The 19,406-nt window shown below is 36.8% G+C and overlaps 1 protein-coding gene across 3 annotated transcripts; it reads left to right on the top strand.

Annotated features, from left to right (window-relative positions):
• Window positions 1–16,544: 16,544 nt before the first annotated feature.
• On the top strand, window positions 16,545–19,364 carry LOC113309463 (protein SAWADEE HOMEODOMAIN HOMOLOG 2-like). Of its 3 annotated transcripts, none has more exons than XM_026557882.1 (9): window positions 16,545–16,861; window positions 17,070–17,155; window positions 17,278–17,323; window positions 17,420–17,561; window positions 17,680–17,746; window positions 17,842–17,893; window positions 18,187–18,330; window positions 18,389–18,529; window positions 18,717–19,364. In XM_026557882.1, exons 1-9 carry the CDS (start codon window positions 16,808–16,810, stop codon window positions 19,134–19,136), a joined length of 1,152 nt encoding a protein of 383 aa, XP_026413667.1. In that variant the 5' UTR covers window positions 16,545–16,807; the 3' UTR covers window positions 19,137–19,364. The 3 variants fall into 3 exon arrangements, with proteins under 3 accessions (XP_026413667.1, XP_026413669.1, XP_026413668.1); XM_026557884.1 differs by having other exon boundaries at window positions 18,410–18,529; XM_026557883.1 differs by having other exon boundaries at window positions 16,742–16,861; window positions 17,004–17,155.
• The last annotated feature ends 42 nt before the right edge of the window (window positions 19,365–19,406 follow it).

Raw genomic sequence — 19,406 nt, forward strand, 5'->3', positions numbered from 1 at the left:
ATCTTAATACTTTCAAGCTAACCTATACGAAGTTGACTCTAATACATAATCAAGCGACTCTTAAAATGAGTTTTGATTCACGAAAATATGACAACCAAACTTGACATACCAATGCTTGGTGGGTTCAACCAAGCTATGCTCTAACAAGTGTGTTTTTGTTTTTCATAATGCCAAGCCAAACAGAATGATATCTTTGAGTAATATTGCTGCTATGGTGGACAGTCATAGATGAATGTGTTGAGTTGAATCTCCCTTGTGAAAGCTTGTTACTGCTTTTGCAGGTAAATCTTAAATTACAATTGTATTTTGAATTCAATATTTCTGTTAGAATGTATATTTATGTAACTGAACATTAGAGAGTTTACTTGTTGAAATGGTGTTAGAGTTATATTTGTATCCATGGATGATTTCATTGATTTTCCCAGTATTCATCAGCTCAGTAAGATGTATGGCTGGTTTTTTGTTTCTGACTCAGTTTATCTGAGTGAGTCAAGTGAACCCTGTAACCTGAGTTGAGTCGATTTGACTCAGACTTAACTAGTTGACCAGAGACTTTAACCGTGGACTTGAATTGACCCTTGACCAAATGTTGACTGTTAGTTGACCCAGATAGACAGGCCTTGTGTAGTGGGCTGATTTTAGTGGACTTGGGTTTAGAGTTAATCTTTCTAGTTTGATATTTTGGATCGCTTATGATCCAAATTGACCTTTGGTTCCTTCTACAAAGTTGTTTATCTTCATAATACTTAGCTAATGGACTATAGAACCAACTGAATTGAACTAGTAAACCTTAGATATGTTAAAGATAAATAATAAAAAGGTGTAAAGTCATAAATAGGCTTAGAACAATTAGATAGACTTGTATGATTCTTGATCCATTTTGGCTACATTCTCAGAGTTATTGTGTGATTAAAAATTAGTCTATTGTAGGATCAGAATCTCGCAACAGTTATGTCTCAGCGAAGTTAACAATGGTATTGCACGAAAGTGTCGCAGAATAATTTCAGAAGCGATATCAGCAAGGATCATGAGAAAGGTGTGATAGTCTTGCGAAAATAAGAAAGCTTGCGAAGTCAACATTTGTAAGGTTGGGAGAATGTCGCAAACCATATCCGAAAATAAAGGATAGATTAGCTGTCATCCACTATGTATTTCCCTTATAAATAGCCATTCGAGTTGTAAAGGAGAGGGAGATCTTTTTTGAGTGAGAGATAAGTAAATATGAGAGAGAAAGTTGAGAGCAGGGATCATTCTTGATTTCTTTATTTTCCTTGTAAGAATATTCTGAAATTAATCAATAAAATTAAGAGTGTAAACATAAAAATAGTCTGATTAACGATGAAATCATACGAGGGATATATTGTAGGATTTCCTGCAACGACATAATGGCGCTAGAAACAGGGAGAGGCGATTGAAGATTGAAGACTATTCTAGAAAAAATCGAAGATTAACATTGAGATTTGTGAAAATTTAAAGTAGTTGATTAAGAATTTTTCATAATTTCTTGAAACACTGTTAGCATTGAAGAAATGGCTAGAAGAAGAAATACATCCGAACAACCAACTACTATTAGAAGAAGCAAAAGAATTGCTGGAAGAGAAAGAAGTGAAGTGGGAGAATCTACTAGAAGGAGAAATAATAGAGAAAATATAATTCAATCACCAATTCAACAAACACTAGTTCAAGAGAGGAATACAGATTATGACAGAGTGAGCGTACACACTTGGCGATCAAATTCAGCAGAAGAAATAAGAAGAGCAACAAAATAGAAATTACAGACAGGAAGAGAGAAATCAAGAAGCAGATGAAGGAATAATTCATGGAGATGAAGAAATTGGAGCGTTAGAAACATTGAGACGAAGAATACGAAAGAAGAGCTGAGGCAGAAGAAACGTGCAATTTAACAAGACAAAATCACGAATTAAGGATGGAGAATATCAGATTGCAGAATAGAAGATCGAGAAGTATTACAAAATCATATTCCAGATCAACTAGAAGAGAAATGAGGCAAAATTCACCTACAATCAATGTTGGAAACAATATTCAAGAAGAAATGTCAAATCCTAATGAAGAATATCGCGAAAATAGAGAAAGAATTGATGATCGTTACATTCCACAAAATGAAACTTTTGATGATAGGCAAATTGGAGGAAATCAAGAGAACGGGAAAATTCAGAGAAAATAACCAAGATGGCGAAGGAAATCAAGAGGAGGGAAGAAGAATTTTACATGTGAGAGAAAATCAAAGAAATCAACAGACAATTGAAGAAGAAATTGAAAGACATAATGCTGAACAAGCACGTTTAATCTGCGAACGTGAAAGTTGAGAGAGGAAATGGAAGAGCAAGAGCTTCAGGAGACAATTCGCCAGAACAATCATGACAACCGAGAAAGAAGGCGTATACAAAACGGAATAATGATAATCTCAATGAGGAGTATGATAGAGTGAAGAGAATGGTGAAAGACAGCGAATTGAGTTGATAAGAAATGAACAAAATTATGGAGGGGAAAATGAACGACATCATCACTTGCGAATTCAAGATAGGGATGAGGAAGAGAATCGCAGAAGAAGACGAGATGAGGATAATGAAGAAGAGATACAAAATTTCGCAAGAGAAGATAACGTGAACGCAGAAGAAGAGAAGCAAAATTAAAGAGACCAATGGGTCAAGATTCAGGGTAAATAAACAAATCTTGAAAGAATTAGAAGAAATGAGAGGAATGCTAAATAACAGAGGAGAAGTAGGTAGAAGACAATTGGATGAAGCAATAGAAGAAGCTGCGAAAACTCCATTTACAAGGAAGTACAATTAGGAGGAATACCACCGAAATGCAATTTGCCCGCATTAACCAGCATTTTCGATGGAACAACTTGTGCAATTCAACACATTAAAGCTTATGTGAGGTGCATGTTACAATGGGAAAATCATGATGCGGTATTGTGCAAATATTTCGCATCCAGCTTAACAGGAGAGGCGTTAAAATGGTTTGAAGGTTACCAAAGAACACAATAACCTCCTTCAATCATTTGCAGACCACATTCTTGGGAGCATATATAAGTAATAATTCCTCACGACCTGGTATAGAAGATGTGTTTGGATTAAAACAAAGGATTGGTGAAAGTTTGAAACACTTGACTAAAAGATGGAGAACATGTGTAGCGAAATGGGGCCGTGTAGATGAGAGATATCTCATATTATCATTTATCAATGCTATGTTTGCAACAAACCTGTTGTATGTCAAATTTTCAGAGTCAAGAATACGATTACAATGACTGAATTGCGAGAACTTCAAGAAGAATACATTGCTTTGGAGGAAAGACAAAATGAAATGGAATCATATCCAGTTGCGAATACCAGCTCAAACAGCGAATGCAAGCTTATTACCCAAGCTAATAAATACAGTGGCGAATACTTCGCAAGTACAACAAGAAAAGGTGACAGGTAACAATCAGCAGAAGTTGGTAGCTATGGGAAGTCGAGATCAAGAAGAGTATGAAAGAGAAAGAAATTTCTACAGTCGTGGAGGAAATAACAAGATTCAAAGACTCGATCAACCGCAAGAAACTTATGGAGGTCAAAGACCAAACTTTAATAGAGGACAAGGAGGTCAAGGTAGTATGGGAAGAAATCAAGATGACCTCTATCAAGTGTGGAGAAGATATGGGAAGCTATAATCTTGATGGAAATATACCAACACCGTGGAACATGGGAACGGAACCACCTCCAAATCACAGAAGTCATGAATTTTGTTCTTATCATCATTTTCATGGACATACCACAAACGATTGCAGAAATGTAAAGAGATTATTTTGAGAATGATAGATCAAGGAAAATTAAACGACTTTCTGGTAGGGCATCCACAACCTCAACCATTACCACCACCACCAGAACATCACAAAGTGAATACAATGAAAAAGAAAGAAACATTCTTCATAGAAGTTGGTGCAAAAGCAAAAAATCTATTCTGTCACTCTATCGTACATTCATATAAGACAATTGAATTTTCATGATAATGTTTTAAGTAGAGTGTTCGCAAGAGATAATAATGGAAAGAAATTATGAATATTGCGAAAATTTCGCAACTAGAGGAATGGCAGAAACAGATCATTTCTTTACCGCAGAAGAAGTTCCCGAAGGAGAAGAGTGCATGACAATCCATTGGTAATAAAATTAGAGATTAATCCAAAACCAAAAGAAGATGAGGATGATGAAGCTGAAGATTCATGGGCAATCAATAGAATCCTAGTCGATACTGGAAGCTCTGTGAACATCTTATTTTATCATACTTATAAAACCATGGGTGGAAGAGATGATGATCTTATACCATCAACATATAAGATATATGGTTTTAATGGTACTGCAAACAAGCCTAAAGGGGAGGTTACTATGCAAATTCCATTGAAGGGAATATCTTTGAAATCTCATTCTGTTGTTGATGTAGAATCACCCTACAATGCATTAATTGGTCGACCTTGGCTACATGGGATTCGGGTGTAGCTTCAACTTTCCATCAATGCATCAAATTCCCTCACCCCAATGGTGTAGGAATCATAAAGGGAGATTGGGTTGAAGGAAAGAAATGTTACGAAACTGAGATAGAATCTTGCGAAGGAAGAGCAAAAGAAGGAAAACTGGCGACAAAATCAAGATGTACAAAGAAGTGAGAAGTTGATGGTGGATACAATCGAAAAGAAAGGAGAAGAGATGTTACAAAATCAATGCTAGCTCAGGTAAAAAGGATGAACATACCATTACCAAGGAAGCAGTAGCAGAAAATCATAAAGAAGCAGAGGAGGGCAAAAGTAATAAAAGCAAGAAATGTATGAATGATTAAGTTGTTGCGATAATCTCGCAATAAGTAAAATTCTCAAAAATACATTTGATTGAACAACAAAATTGAGATTGCGAAATTCAGATACAATATTATGAATTGCGAGACTCTCGCAGAGATAATGAATTTTACAGAAAATAATCAAAAGAATGACAAAAGAGAAAGAGGCGAACCTTTATGGCGTACACCCTAGTTCGCGAATAAATTTCGCAAGAGGCAAATGTAAGACCTAAAGTACGTCATATAGGGGGTACCTGTTACATGACTCAGGGAAAGGCTACACCGCCACCGGAACCTGAGTCATGGAGATTTGGGGTCAATAAAGCCCATCCGGGAGAGGCACCTTGGATTCTCAACTTAAGCATATGACTTAGGTTGGGCGACTAAGGTAATAAGGACTCTCCCAAGGAGTGCAGATCTGATCAAGGCGCCGAGGTACACGGTTGAGTCAAGAGTGCCGAGGGCGTTTGAAGCGTCCTTGCCATTCTTGACAAGTCTTGGCTTATACTGCACTCGGCCCGAAGAAAACCCCACTTAGGGTGCAGTCTCGTAACCATAAGCCCTATAGGTAAAAGGGATAAGAGGCTGCGAAAACAACTGGTTGTTGTTAAGACTGGATGGGAGGAGCTAACCTTGTATGGTAGAAGTACGCCTCCTTGAAGGGGCAACCAGGGGGAAGATAAGGGCGGCACCCTCCATTAGGGAGCTGATAAGTGTCTTAAGACGCAAATGTCATGAGGCTTTATTCGCAAGGAATTAAGGCTTGTCATATTTGTGCAACATTCCTGAAGAGGCAATACAAAAGAAAAAAGATAAGATGAGATCAATGGGTTTTCGCATGAAAGTGCGAAGACGTCCTGCGATTTCATCGCAAGACGGCAATGTCATGGGGCTTTATTTTCGCAAGAATATTTAGGCCTGTCATATTGTCGCAATATTCCTGAAGAGGCCATAATACAGAAGAAAAAGTTAAGGCAAGATCAATGGGTTATTGCATGAAAGTGCAAGGACGTCCTGCGATTTTGTCGCAATGACAAGAGGTGGCATAATAAGACCTTTAATTAGGAAGGAAAATAAGACCACACAGGAATGAGATTTTGAAAAGAAACAAAATTCACTTCGCAAGTTGCGAAATTATACAATAAGAAAAAGTTTATGAAATCTCTCATTTGGATTCAAATAACAGAGGCAAGTATGGGAATGTATGAAATTAGAAAATGTTATTTGTCTCCATATGAGAGATTTACTCAAAAATTCAAGAATTAATGATTATATTGATTAACTGTATTGCAAAGAAGAATTGTTTTAATTTACGCAGGCCAAAATGAAAGAAACACAAATATACAGAAAGAAGAATAAATATACAAGTGCTACAAAGAATCAAAGAAGAAATAAAGACTATTTCTTGGTTAATCCTTCATTATCTTCATCAGACTTATTTCCTTCTTCATCTGCGTCAGAATCCTCATCATCAGAACTTCCATCACTATCAGATTCTTCATCGTCAGCTTCACTATCAGAGATAATCAAACTGGGAGTATTTGTGGGATTTCTAAAAGACAAGGGTAATCAGAATGTGGGATATTATGATCATCACAAACCATCTGGATGGTTTGATTGCGAAAATGCATAGCATCATTCTTAAAATTCAATGGTGATTTTGATTTGATTCTTCAATCTAGAATACTTGTCGTTGCGAGAAGAAAGATTCTTTGCGAGTTCCTCCTTTTCAGCTTCAAGTTCTTCAATCTTTTCACGATATTATTTTCAGAATCTGCGAACAAAAGACAACCAATTATTAACTTGATGAAAATCATAAGAAGCAAAAGATTAGTAAAGAAGAGCAATTAGCAACCTTCTCTGTCAGAAATCATGTCTCTAATCAAGGCTGTATGTTCAACTTGGAGACTAACATTTACGCCTAAATCTTTTCTAGCATCATCTAAAATTTTCGCAGCCCAGACAAATTTCTCACTACTTATGAGAAGACGAGAACGAATTTGATTTTCCCTTTCGCAGAGTTCAATATTCTTGCGGTTAGCTTCATCTCGCTCAAGTTGAACTTCAAGGAGAGCCTCTTGGAATTTCGCCAGAGCCTTGGCACCTTGATCAGAGATACGATCTTTATCATCTATGAGACCGCTAATTGGTTCTAACTCATTGGTTTTCTCTTTGGAATCAATAAGGAGACGTTTAAATCTGTTAGCTAAGCCTAAACTGGATCTATGATCAATTTCTAAGAGGCGAAATTGTGATCTAAGTTCATTTAGAGAAAGAGATGAAATTCTATCATTAGAAAAGCTATTTAAGGAATTGTTAAGACGTTCAAGAAGGGTATCATTATCCAAGGCATTAGGAAATGAACGAAGAAGGGTAGCTTCATCAGAAAGACCATAAATGTCTGCAAAAAGGATCATTTAAATAAGATAAAACAACAAGATGAATGAATAAAGAGAAAAGAGAAAAGTAAATACCGTAAAGCTGATTATTAGCTTGTTGAAGACTAGAAATTTTTTCTTATAAGAGGAAGAATCAATTTCTAATTGTCTATTTTCTCGCGAAGACCTTTAACTTCAACTTCCAATTCTTCATTCTTTTGCGAAATTGAAGATTCTTCTTTTCAAGATTTCGCGTCTTCTCTCTAGATCTGAGGCAACGCAAAAGAAGCTTTTCCAGCCTGCGAAAAGAAATAAAAAATATTAATATAGAAAGAGATTTTGAGTTATAACAATGAAGAAGTAAAAAGATAAAAGTATACCAAACTATTGAGAGAATGCAGGAAGTCGGGAGTCACTGATCTAGAAACTTCGCGAAGAGAGCTATCACCATCTGGTAAAGGGACATCACAGAGGGTAGCAAGAGCTTTGCAGGTATTTGTGAACTGGCTATCTCCCATTACTTGTAGAGAATCAGAAAAGAGGCCAGAACGCTTAGCCATAAAAGATTCGGGAGGAGAATTTTCAGTTCCAGCGAGATCATCATTATCCTCATCATCCTTGTCACTTTCAGAATTCTCGTTAGGAAGAACATTTGAAGGATAAGAAGAACGCACTTTTCTTTTCTTTGGAGGAGGACCAGTTGATTTTTCTCTGCGAAGAGCACCTTTACCTTTATCGCCAATCTTCGCAGCATCAGCAGATTCTTCTACTTCAGCAATAATCTTCGCATACAGATAGAAGTAAGAAATGAGAGCATGGGAATGACAATACTATTTAAAGTCATAAGAGAAAACTTCTTACCTCATCTGTATATGAGCGAAGAGCCAACTGAGTACTAGACTTCCCAGTCCTGTTATAACTATCTTTTAGTTTTTGGATCTGCGGAATATCGCAAGAATTAGCGAACATAATAGTAAAAATCAATAAAGAAGTATAAAATGAGTTAAAGGGGAGAAGTATACCTCCTTGTCCTTTTCGGGCCTGGAGAAAACCCAAGGTTGATATGCTGCGAGATTCACAGGAAGAACGTTTGATCCAACAATGTAAGGACCCTTTAGCATTAAAGGAAACACGCACCATTTGTCATCTTTGGATTGGAGAGGAGTTGTGTTTTTACCAGAATGCCAGTCAATATCTTGCATAAGAATTTTTGATTCATCAATGTTATCCTTTCTTCTTAATCGAATACCCCAGCGAGTATTCTCTTTCTTCATGGAGATAAGTTCGTAATTTTCAAAGAAATTCACCACTGTATACTTCTCAGCAACTATTTCTAGGTTTGCGAATTTTGGATCCTTAAGTTCACTGGAGTAAAGAGATCCTCTACCAGCACCACGATTAGCGAATTCTAGCATTAGACGGATACAATCCCCACTTAATTGGAAAATGGCTCGCGAAAATCTCGGATGAGCGAGAATTTCATAAAATAAAGGGATGTATGGGTTATAAAGAGGAAGAGGGAGACCTGAAAGAATTTGACCTAGCAAAATTATGATTGATTCATCATCACTATTTTGATTGGAGAAAAGCTTGACAGAAAGAATTGATTTGGCATTCACATCAGGAATGGGGGAGAGTGTAAGACCTTTATTAGCAAGATCTTTTTGGACATCTTGAAGATTCTTCTCATATCTATGACCACTTGGACACATGATTGAATAAAGGGTATGGGAATGTATAGAAAGTAAAAGAATTGAAGGAAGAAAAAATTACAGCAGCAGAATTTGCAGAAGAATGACAAAGTTGCAGAGATGAGAGAATAAAAATAAAAGAGAAGGTAAAAAGAAAAATGGAAAGAGGGAAGGAGAAGAGTATATAAAGAAAATTTACTTCTCGAATAAATAAACACCATTAAGAGAAGAGACGTGAGCGGTTGAAAAGTAGCGGTTACAGAAGACGTGTCAAGAAATAAGTGGAAGAGAGAGAGTATGTGTGATAAATGTGGAATATGAAAAGATAAGGAGTTGCGAAAATTATCAAATCATTCTCTACTTTGCAGAGAAGATTTCAGAAGAGGCAAGATGTAGGATCAGAATCTCACAACAGTTATGTCTCAGCGAAGTTAACAATGGTATTGCACAAAAGTGTCGCAGAACAATTTCAGAAGCGATATCTGCAAGGATCATGAGAAAGGTGTGATAGTCTTGCGAAAATAAGAAAGCTTGTGAAGTCAACATTTGTAAGGTTGCGAGAATGTCGCAAACCATATCCGAAAATAAAGGATAGATTAAATGTCATCCACTATGTATTTCCCTTATAAATAGTCATTTGAGTTGTAAAGGAGAGGGAGATCTTTTTTGAGTGAGAGATAAGTAAATAGGAGAGAGAAAGTTGAGAGAAGAGATCATTCTTGATTTCTTTATTTTCCTTGTAAGAATATTCTGAAATTAATCAACAAAATTAAGAGTGTAAACATAAATATAGTCTGATTAACAATAAAATCATACGAGGGCCGTATTGTAGGATTTCCTGCAACTACATCTATATTAACAACGATCGATCCGAAGGATGAACCAGTGGATTGTGGATCCCGAGGTAGGCGTGGCTTGTCTTCAAAAGAGGTGGGAATTTACATTAACTCTTTTATAACCATTGATGTTTCTTTTACAAAAGTCTATGATTAACAAACTTATGCATTCTCTGTCAAAAAGCGGGGGTCTAACAACACCACCCAATATTTCTCTTAGCAATCTGTATAGACTAACTCCGAAATACTTTGCTAGAGAACTAACTAGACAGTCAGACTCAATCTAGATAAAAAGTATCTCAAGGAGGTATTATCTCAATCTCTCGATTTGATCTTTACCAATCTCTCAATCTGGAAACCTGCGAGTCTTTATCAAAGAGAGATAACTTGGACGGTACCAAAGACCAATGTCCAAGGATCAATCAATATCAATCAACAACCAAAGGTTCGATTTCCAATTGATGATCACGAACGCACAACCTGTATTATTTCAATTATATAAAATATAATGCGGAAAAGAAATAACACAAACACCAGAGATTATGTGAACGAAGAAACCGCAAATGCAGAAAAACCCCGGGACATAGTCCAGATTGAATACACACTGTATTAAGCCGTTACAGACACTAGCCTACTCCAAGCTAACTTTGGACTGGACTATAGTTGAACCCCTATCAATCTCCCACTGATACAAGGTACAGTTGTACTCCTATGCCTCTGATCCCAGCAGGATACTGCGCACTTGATTCCCTTAGCTGATCTCACCCACAACCAAGAGTTACTATAACCCAAAATCACAAACTTGATAATTAACAGATCCGTCTCACATAGAAAAGTCTATCAAAGGATAAATCTGTCTCCCACACATAAACCCTAGGTTTTGTTCCGTCTTAAGATATAAAATCAAGGTGAATGGGAACCAATTCATAATCCGATCTTATATTCCCGAAGAACAACCTAGATTAATCAATCACATCTCTACAATCCTTCCTGACTACACAAGCGAATTTTCGAGGAATCACAAACAGTGAGACGAATATGTTTGTGACTTCTTTATCTTGCCTATCGGAGAACTCTCACGATCTCAAGCCAATCAATCGATTGTACTCGTACGATAGAAGATGCAAGATCAGATCACACAACTACGATAAAAGTAGTAACGGTCTGGCTTCACAATCCCAATGAATTCTTTAAGTCGTTAACCTGATTTTAGAGAAGAAAATCAAAGGTTAATGGAGATCGACTCTAGCGAGCGCACTAGTAGCACACAGACGTGTGGGGATTAGGTTTGCTCAATGCTAGATGTCTCCTTTATATAGCCTTCAAATCAGGGTTTTGTCTTGGTTACAAAGCAATCCTTATTCGCCGTTAGATGAAAACCTGATTTAGATTCAAGCTAATATTTCTCATTAGATCGAAAACTTAGCTTGTCACACACACTTGGGTAAACGTTTACTGGGTTCGTCAAAACCATGCCCAAACGTGTACGTTCATGTTGGTTCAACATAGTAACCCAAAAGGTCAACCATATGAGTATTTCATATTAACCTTGTTCTTCTTCACCATAACTAGTTTAATTGACTCAAATAAACTAGTTAGAGATTTGTTCAATTACTATGAGATCTTATGTAACTACACAAGACACAATTGAAACAAAGATGATTCGATTCGATTGAATCGGCTCATGAACATTATAGCCACGGTTTGCATAAAGCATTCCTTAGTAATTTAATGTTTCTTGTTCAGAGCACATCTTTAGATCATAACCTCTTAAGTTCACAAACAATTTCGCGGACTTAAGTTAATCGGTTGAGTTTTCCTAACTCAGCAAAAAAACTTGGTTCGAGAACTTCCGCCAGTTCACGGACTGGGTTCGCGGACTGAGTTCGCGGACTAAGCACACAAACGAGTTTCAGAAAATCCAGCAGAAATTCTCGGTCGAGAACTTCCGACAGTTCGCTGAAATCTTCAACGTTCCCTGAAATCTTCGTCCTTCCAAGTACTCCAATGATCCCAAAGGTTGTAAGTTTAGCATCAACCTTGTTGAAGATCCGTAGCCATAACAATGAGAGAAATCGAGATTCTCGATCATTATTTATACAGTGTCATAGTACTATTATGTAATATCAAAGTCCAATTGTATCACGACTTCAACAATAATACTATGGTGATATATATCACTCCCCCTTAGTCAATACTCAATCTCGATCATGGAAACCACTCCCCCTTACACACAATGATCCGAAAACCATATGTATTTGTAATGTGAACTACAATATTTCTCCCCCTTTTTGTCAATAAAATTGGCAAAGGTACAAGAACGGGATCATAATGAAATTTCCACAAGAGACATTTCGTCGACTAAAAGAAAAAAATACATACCAACTTAATTTAAATGCAATCATAAAGCCGAAGATAAATGCATTCATCAAGGAGTTTTAAGATACAAGATAACCCCTATAAAATTCCACAGCCACACTCCCCGCAAGATATTACCATTAAGCACAAGTTCAAAAGAACTCTTCCGCATTTGATGTCATTACCGAGAGAACAACAAGAGCGACCTTAATTTCGAAAGAAAATAAGGATTTTTTTATTGGATACCAAAAACCATGATAAATGATTTTCTATATCCAAAACTCAACCAAATTAACCACAAGTAAACCCATGATTAATTTAATTGGAATACGCAACTAAATGAAACCACAAAAGTGATCAATTTAATTGAAGGTGCTCAACATAAGTAAACTTATGGAGCTACGATTAAGGTAATCATACGGAGACGACTAAATTAATCGTTCAGATACTCAACATAAGGAAAACCTTACCGAATATGCGACTAACATGATTAGTATATAGCCGTTTATATAATCAACACAAGAATTTGTGGAATATATGAAAACTAAACTAGACTAATTACAAGAGAACCTATATTTAATCCAATTGGAATACCAACAACCAAACTAATCACCGAAGTAATCAATTCAATTATTTTGGGCTCAACATAAGAGAACTTATGGAACCCCGACTAAGTTAATCATAGAAAATGACAAACTTAACCGTACATGTGCTCAACATAAGAAAGAAAATTTATGGAGTACAAACTAAATAACCAAACTAGTTGATTAATTTAGTTCCTGATGCTCAACATATAGCATCTTATGGAACAACCAACAAGCCAATAAGAAAAATTGACTTAGTTGTATCGTGCTCAACATAAGACACACAATGGAGCCTTCACGGTAGAACATAATAAACTGGATCAATGAAGATCAATACCGTGGATAACATACAAGGATCTATTCTATTTTCCATCATAACGATATAATAGACTTTATCCCTGTCAAACAAAAGATTTTATCCTATTTTCCATCAAATACATGATTGTATAGGCATAACATTTGTAATTGTCAAAAGTCCATTCGTCCTTTCATCAATACGAATACTAATTCATGAACGACTTTACTTTTGACCGCAATATGGGACCTTCAAGTTCACGGACGCAAAAAATACATATCCCATAAAAATATTGCAATATATCAAACCATTAAAATACTGCAATAACATCATCCTCCAAATATTTTTAGAATTTAGTACCAATAAACCTAAAAAATAACATAAGAAGATGAAAACAAAAATAGCTATGTGTAGTCACAATCATCTCTATTCAAAGCACTAGTTATTCTTCCAACTAACCAAAAAGAAGACATACTAGGCGACAAAAGATAGATGACAAGATTAAACGGATTCCGGTATATCCTCAACAGCGAACAGGAACATAGGAGGTACAGGATCCTCACGAGACATGAAATCAATGAGCTTGTGATCTACAACCTTCTCAACATCAACGGAGAGATGATTCTCTTTTCGAAGATCCTTGATTTGAGATTTTATGAGACCAAGGTCAGCCACAACCTTTTCCAACTCAGTTTTCACCTTATCAAGACCTTTAAGAGTATCAACAAGATGTAGTTTTGCTTTCCCAAAATACTTAAGAAAGTCATGAACAACTTCAGCAGAGCTCATACCATCCTTTTCAGCATCTTCATGAGTATATGCAAAGAAGCATGAGGCATTGGGATGATCTTCATCTACAAGAGTTCTCTTCTTCTTTGAATCAACCTCAACTCCTTTGTCAAGGAATCCTTTTCCAAATCCACCATAACAAGAAGAGGAGGAAGACATTCTCAAAAATCCAAAACTACCCGGAGTACACGTGTGTGACTTGTAACCCTAAGAGGTTGGATATTTATCCTTGGGGACAACAATTTAGGGTTTCAAGTAAACTGTTGACTCGGGCCAGAACGAAATCCCTCAGAGTACAACGAATACCCAAGAAATAAAGTCCTTCAGCCAATTTGAAAACAGGACATAAAAAAAAAGTTTTAAGACAGTATGCAACATCTTCTTTTAACTTAACCAATACTTGATCTTAGCGGATCTGTCAACACAAGTTTAGCTATGGACGATAAGAAAACAGCTTAACTTAACAGATGCAAGCAACAAGTATACATGTTTTTAACACAACTTACTCAGCAGGATTTTATATGAGTAAGCTCTCGAACCTTGTGATTAATTAGCACAAGTACGAGCCACAGGCTCATTACAAGGTTTATGTCTTTGGTTAAGTTTGTCTTTCCTCTTAGTCTTAGAGAGGGATCCAGTTTGACATGAGAAATTATCATAAAATTTACTGTCATCAAAATAAGAGACATAGTCAGAGATCTTACCAGAAGTGTCTTGACATGAGGAATAAGATAATCTGTTGACAAGCCCTTTGTACCTTACAATTATCTCTTTAATATCTTTCCTTATCTTATCAATCTTCCCATCTTCTGAAATGGCTTTCTCAACAGGAAAAATGTTTCTTTTAGAGACAAGTCATTGAACTTCCTCTGGACGATGTTTATTAAGACGTCTATTCTGCTCTTGAACGTTGGAGGAACTCACTGTGCTGACTTTCCTGGTTGCATACACAGGATAGGTACGAAAATCAATTGGTTCAATCATACGAATGTCAGTCACACCTTTGAGAATCAAATCTAGGGTGTGTTGAAGTTGAACTAAGGAGTCTTTATTCAACTTGGAGTTTCCCTTTTGTCTAACAGAACACTTGGTCTCACAAACAAGACATACCTTTTGATCATAAGAATGATTGGAGGATGTAGTCTTCATGTCATCGTCATAGGAGTTGTATCTTTTACAGAATGTCGCAAAATCATGATTGGAGGAAACATTAGGGACATCTATATTGGCTTCTGAGTTTAATGCATCAGAAGTTCTTGGTATATTAGACTTCTTTGAATATCCTTGAAAGGAGAATTTATTCAACCGACGTTCAATATCCAAGGCATCCTTTTCGAGGCTGGCCTCAAGAAACAAGCATGAAGACTGATCTTCAGCGTTGCCATGGACTTTGCAATATTTAACAATACCAATAAGAACGTTGACATGGTGTTTCATTCTAACAGCTTGAATTCTAACAAGATTTAGAATCAATTTACTCTCTTCAGCTGTATGCCATTCATTAGAGGAGAAGGTCTCTTTCGAAGGGTAATCATGAACACTCATGCCATTGTTAGTCTGTCTCGTCAAACCATAAGGTTTTTCTATATTCAAGATTGAACTATTCTCTTTAATAGATTTATACGAGAGAGAATCTTTATTACTGGTAACGCATTTATCAGAGATAGTACTCTTGTCCATAGAGTCAGATCGCTACAAACACAGACTTGTTAGGTCTTAGGGGGTTGCCTGCTCTGATACCAATTGAAAAAGCGGGGGTCTAACAACACCATCCAATATTTTTCTTTGCAATCTGTATGGACTAACTCCGAAATACTTTGCTAGAGAATCAACTAGACAGTCAGAATCAATCTAGATAAAAGTATCTCAATGAGCTATTATCTCAATATCTCGATTTGATCTTTACTCAAGAAAATAGAAACCTGTGAGTCTTTATCAAAGAGAGATAACTTGGACAGTACCAAAGACCAATGTCCAAGGATTAATCAATATCAATCAACAACCAAAGGTTATATTTCCAAACTGTAAGCGATGATTAAATCCTCGTTTTTCTCTTTTTCCTGGCGAGGAATCCTTCCTCACCTATTTCTAAATCCCCTCTCACCTTCCCTGCTTTCGAGCAGAGAGAAGATCAACTCGTTTTTTTTTAGACTTTCAGCCACTACGAGATGTCGCTATCATTCCCTTCTATTACTCCACTACACTCAGCCTTACGCCTAAGCGACTTCCCAATTTCAGTCAATATCACTTGTAACACTCAATTGTTTTTTTTCTTCTTTTTGAAGCATACGTTTTATTATGTTATTAAACTGATATTACACATGAGAATGTTATGCCCATAAAATCTTCTAAGAGTATTACAATAGAATTGATGGGTAGGGTAATTATATTGTCTCACAATGTTGTTGCGAGCTTCCGCATAGATCAATCATTCGCCGCTCAATTTTTCATACCGTCCGCTACTTGATTTTTTTCTTTGTTGATGTGCTTAATAGTATATTGCTGGATTTGGGTAAACCTATAATTGATTTCTGCAATCTAATAAAAAATATACCATAAAATATTGGCGAGCATGTTTCAAATCGAACTTTTAGACATCCGTATCTTCTTAAAAGTGTCATGAGAACAAAAAAAGGTCTTAAATCTGACTTTTTTTTTTATCGAAAGCGTCTTAAATCTAACTGATTTCAAAGTCAGATTTAAACGACGAGTCAGCCAAAGTTCCAAGTCAGATTTAAACGACGAATCGGCCAAAGAAAAGAAAAGAAAAAGGAAAAAAATCCCCCCTGATTTCATTTCCACAGTATCCAAGTAGAAGAAGAAGAGGACCAGAAAAAGGAAAGGAGAGAGTAATGAGGCATGAATCGATGAATCTATGAATGGTAACATAAAATTTCAAATGAATTCAATCACGGGTTCTCTTCATTTCTTAATTTCCTTCTCAAAGTTTCAACCATTTCCTCATTCACACTGACAACAAAACCCCCAAAATCTTTCTTCATCGTCTTCTTTGCTATTGGGGTTTCAAATTACAGAAACTACAATGGGTAGACCACCACCAAGTGGTTTTCCAGCTTTCCGTTTCACTTCCTCTGAGGTACTAACTACTCTCTCTACTTCTTTCATTTCCTTTTTCAGCTAATTTTTTTTTCCATTTTTTGTTACATTTTCTGTAAAATTATTTCAAAATTTCAAGTTTGTGTTTCATTTTGAAGCTTGGGTTTTGTTTAATTTATTAGATTTAGGGTTTTTGGATGGATGGGGCAAATGCCCCCACAAGCCTAATAATGGTGGTCTTTTTGAAGGTGGCAGAGATGGATGCTCTTTTACTTGGAGCTAATAATACTCTTCCAACTCGTGAAGTTGTTTGTACACTTGCGGAAACCTTTAGGTATTTTGGGGGGGCAATTGCCCCTACCCCCAATTTCATTGTCATTGTAACATCTTGATTCTCAACACTGGCAGTGTTAAATGGGGCACACAAGGTTAACCTAGATTTTGTTTTTGGTGTAGTGCGGCACCAGAACGAGCTGGAAAGAGTGTCGTGCAATGGAAGCAGGTCAGTTGTGGATTATACAATTTATGCTACATTTTGTCGACATTGGTGATAGGTGATAGTTTTGAATGCTTGTTTATTTTGGGTATTTTCGTGTAGGTGTGGAATTGGTTTCAAAATAGGAGGTATTCATTGAAGGCAAAACTGATTAGGACTCCTGGGAAACTCAATGTTTCTTCCTTGCCTCGTGATGATTCCGGTCTTATTAGAAATTTGTGTAACTCTGGACCCTTGCTTCCAGGTATCGTATAACGGCTACCTACGTTTTCTTAGCATTGCAGCGATGGAATCAACTACTGACAATGCTGGGACATACTTTTGGTTGAAATATTTTACTTACCTTAGTTTTGGTTGTGAAGGAACGGATCCTTTTGATAATAATGCACGAGTGGAGTTTGAAGCCAAGTCAGCAAGGGACGGAGCCTGGTAAGTTTTATTCGCCATTGTATTGGTTTGAGAAACAACTCCAACCTTCTTCATGTTCCTTCAATTTTTCTTTAACATTTACAATTTTATCTCAGGTATGATGTCGCAACATTTGTCTCTCATAGGCTGTTTGAGACTGGTGATCCGGTAATTTCCAGCAAACCTTTCTGTTTTTGGACATGTATTTATGTTTCTTGAATTGCAGCCATATAAGAAAAACATGTAGATATTGGGATATTGGAACCCCAATAATGAGGCTGTGCAAGTGCGTGCTATCATCTACTTCGTTTCTGTTGGGATATTGGAACCCCTTGGTCTGTAAAGAATTGGATCCTTGAAGTAGTAGAAATACCAAATTGTTGGAGTAAATAGTATGGCTGATAATGCGTATATGAAAATGGGCTCTTCGTCTCCTTCATTTCCGGTGTTTTCTATTTCAGGAAGTTCGAGTTCGGTTTGCGGGATTCACCCCAGATGAGGATGAGTGGGTTAATGTGAGGAAGCATGTAAGACATAGCTCTATCCCTTGTTTAGCAGCAGAATGTGGTGCAATACTTCCTGGAGACTTGGTACTCTGTTTTCAGGTATGGTTCCGTTTGTAGGAATCTACTAAGTTGTGAACTTTTAACTTTCTGAGTATAGTCACTTTCTGGAAATTTTCAGGAAAGGCAAGGCCAGGCTCTTTACTTAGATGCCCATGTAATTGATGCACAAAGATGGAGACACGATGTTCGTGGGTGTCGTTGTAGGTTTCTTGTGCGTTATGATCATGACCAATCTGAGGTGCTATTCCTTAAATATCCTTCTCTGTTTGTTGTTTCCGTTATCCCCTTATGCATTTACATTTATGGGAAGGAAAACAATTGGGGAGCTACTATATTGGCATTCACTTATCCCCATGAATCATGTATTGATGCTTGGTTAATCAATTCTTTCTAGATATAGGAACTTATTATTTTTTGTTTTGCAGGAAATTGTCCCACTGAGAAAATTGTGTCGTCGACCAGAAAGTGACCACAGGTTACAGTTACTGTATGCATCTAAGGAGCCTCCTTTGGCAGATCTGCAAGACCTTGGTAAAGACCATGCCTCTCTTTTTGGCACTTCTGAGAGTCTCAATTCAACTCCTCGAAAGACAAGAAAACGACATAAACCAAAAGTGAATGCTGATGTTTCGCAGTCTTCCCATTCGGGGGAGCGGTCAATATCGTGGATGAAGAGTGAAAAGTTTGATGATAGTAGCAATAACTATAATAATTTCAGAACATCAGATGAACCAATTCGTGATGCTGCTGCTGCTGTTGCAGCATTAGTCATTGGAAATGCTACCGGCACAGATAGTGGCTCTGTCTCTGTGATGCCTACAAATATTGAGGGAGGGGGTATTTAATGGATTCCATATGGATGTGCTATATATGTCCTCCACACCCTTTGTTATATGTAGTCAGTTTGATGTATACTAGACGGTGAAGAAGGATTTTGTAGTAATCTATGTTGTACTGCGCTTTTGATTACTATGTTAACTCAATGAGAACGCTTTCTTATCTAACTTCTGATCGGACAATATCTAACTAACTTTGCATTTGCTGTGAAATCAATTATTTATAGTTCGAGGAAATTTTGATAAATGCAGTCTTGGCTTTTCCTTCCCAGTGCAATC

Source organism: Papaver somniferum, chromosome 9 (assembly GCF_003573695.1).
Source record: "Papaver somniferum cultivar HN1 chromosome 9, ASM357369v1, whole genome shotgun sequence".
Lineage (NCBI taxonomy): Eukaryota > Viridiplantae > Streptophyta > Magnoliopsida > Ranunculales > Papaveraceae > Papaver > Papaver somniferum.

Bases quoted from the DNA above. Each gene is read 5' to 3' on its own strand.
- LOC113309463 (XM_026557882.1), top strand. From the start codon at position 16,808: ATGGGTAGACCACCACCAAGTGGTTTTCCAGCTTTCCGTTTCACTTCC. The intron at 17,562-17,679 runs GTATCGTATAAC...TTGGTTGTGAAG, and splicing joins CTCTGGACCCTTGCTTCCAG to GAACGGATCCTTTTGATAAT. The intron at 18,331-18,388 runs GTATGGTTCCGT...TTCTGAGTATAG, and splicing joins ACTTGGTACTCTGTTTTCAG to TCACTTTCTGGAAATTTTCA.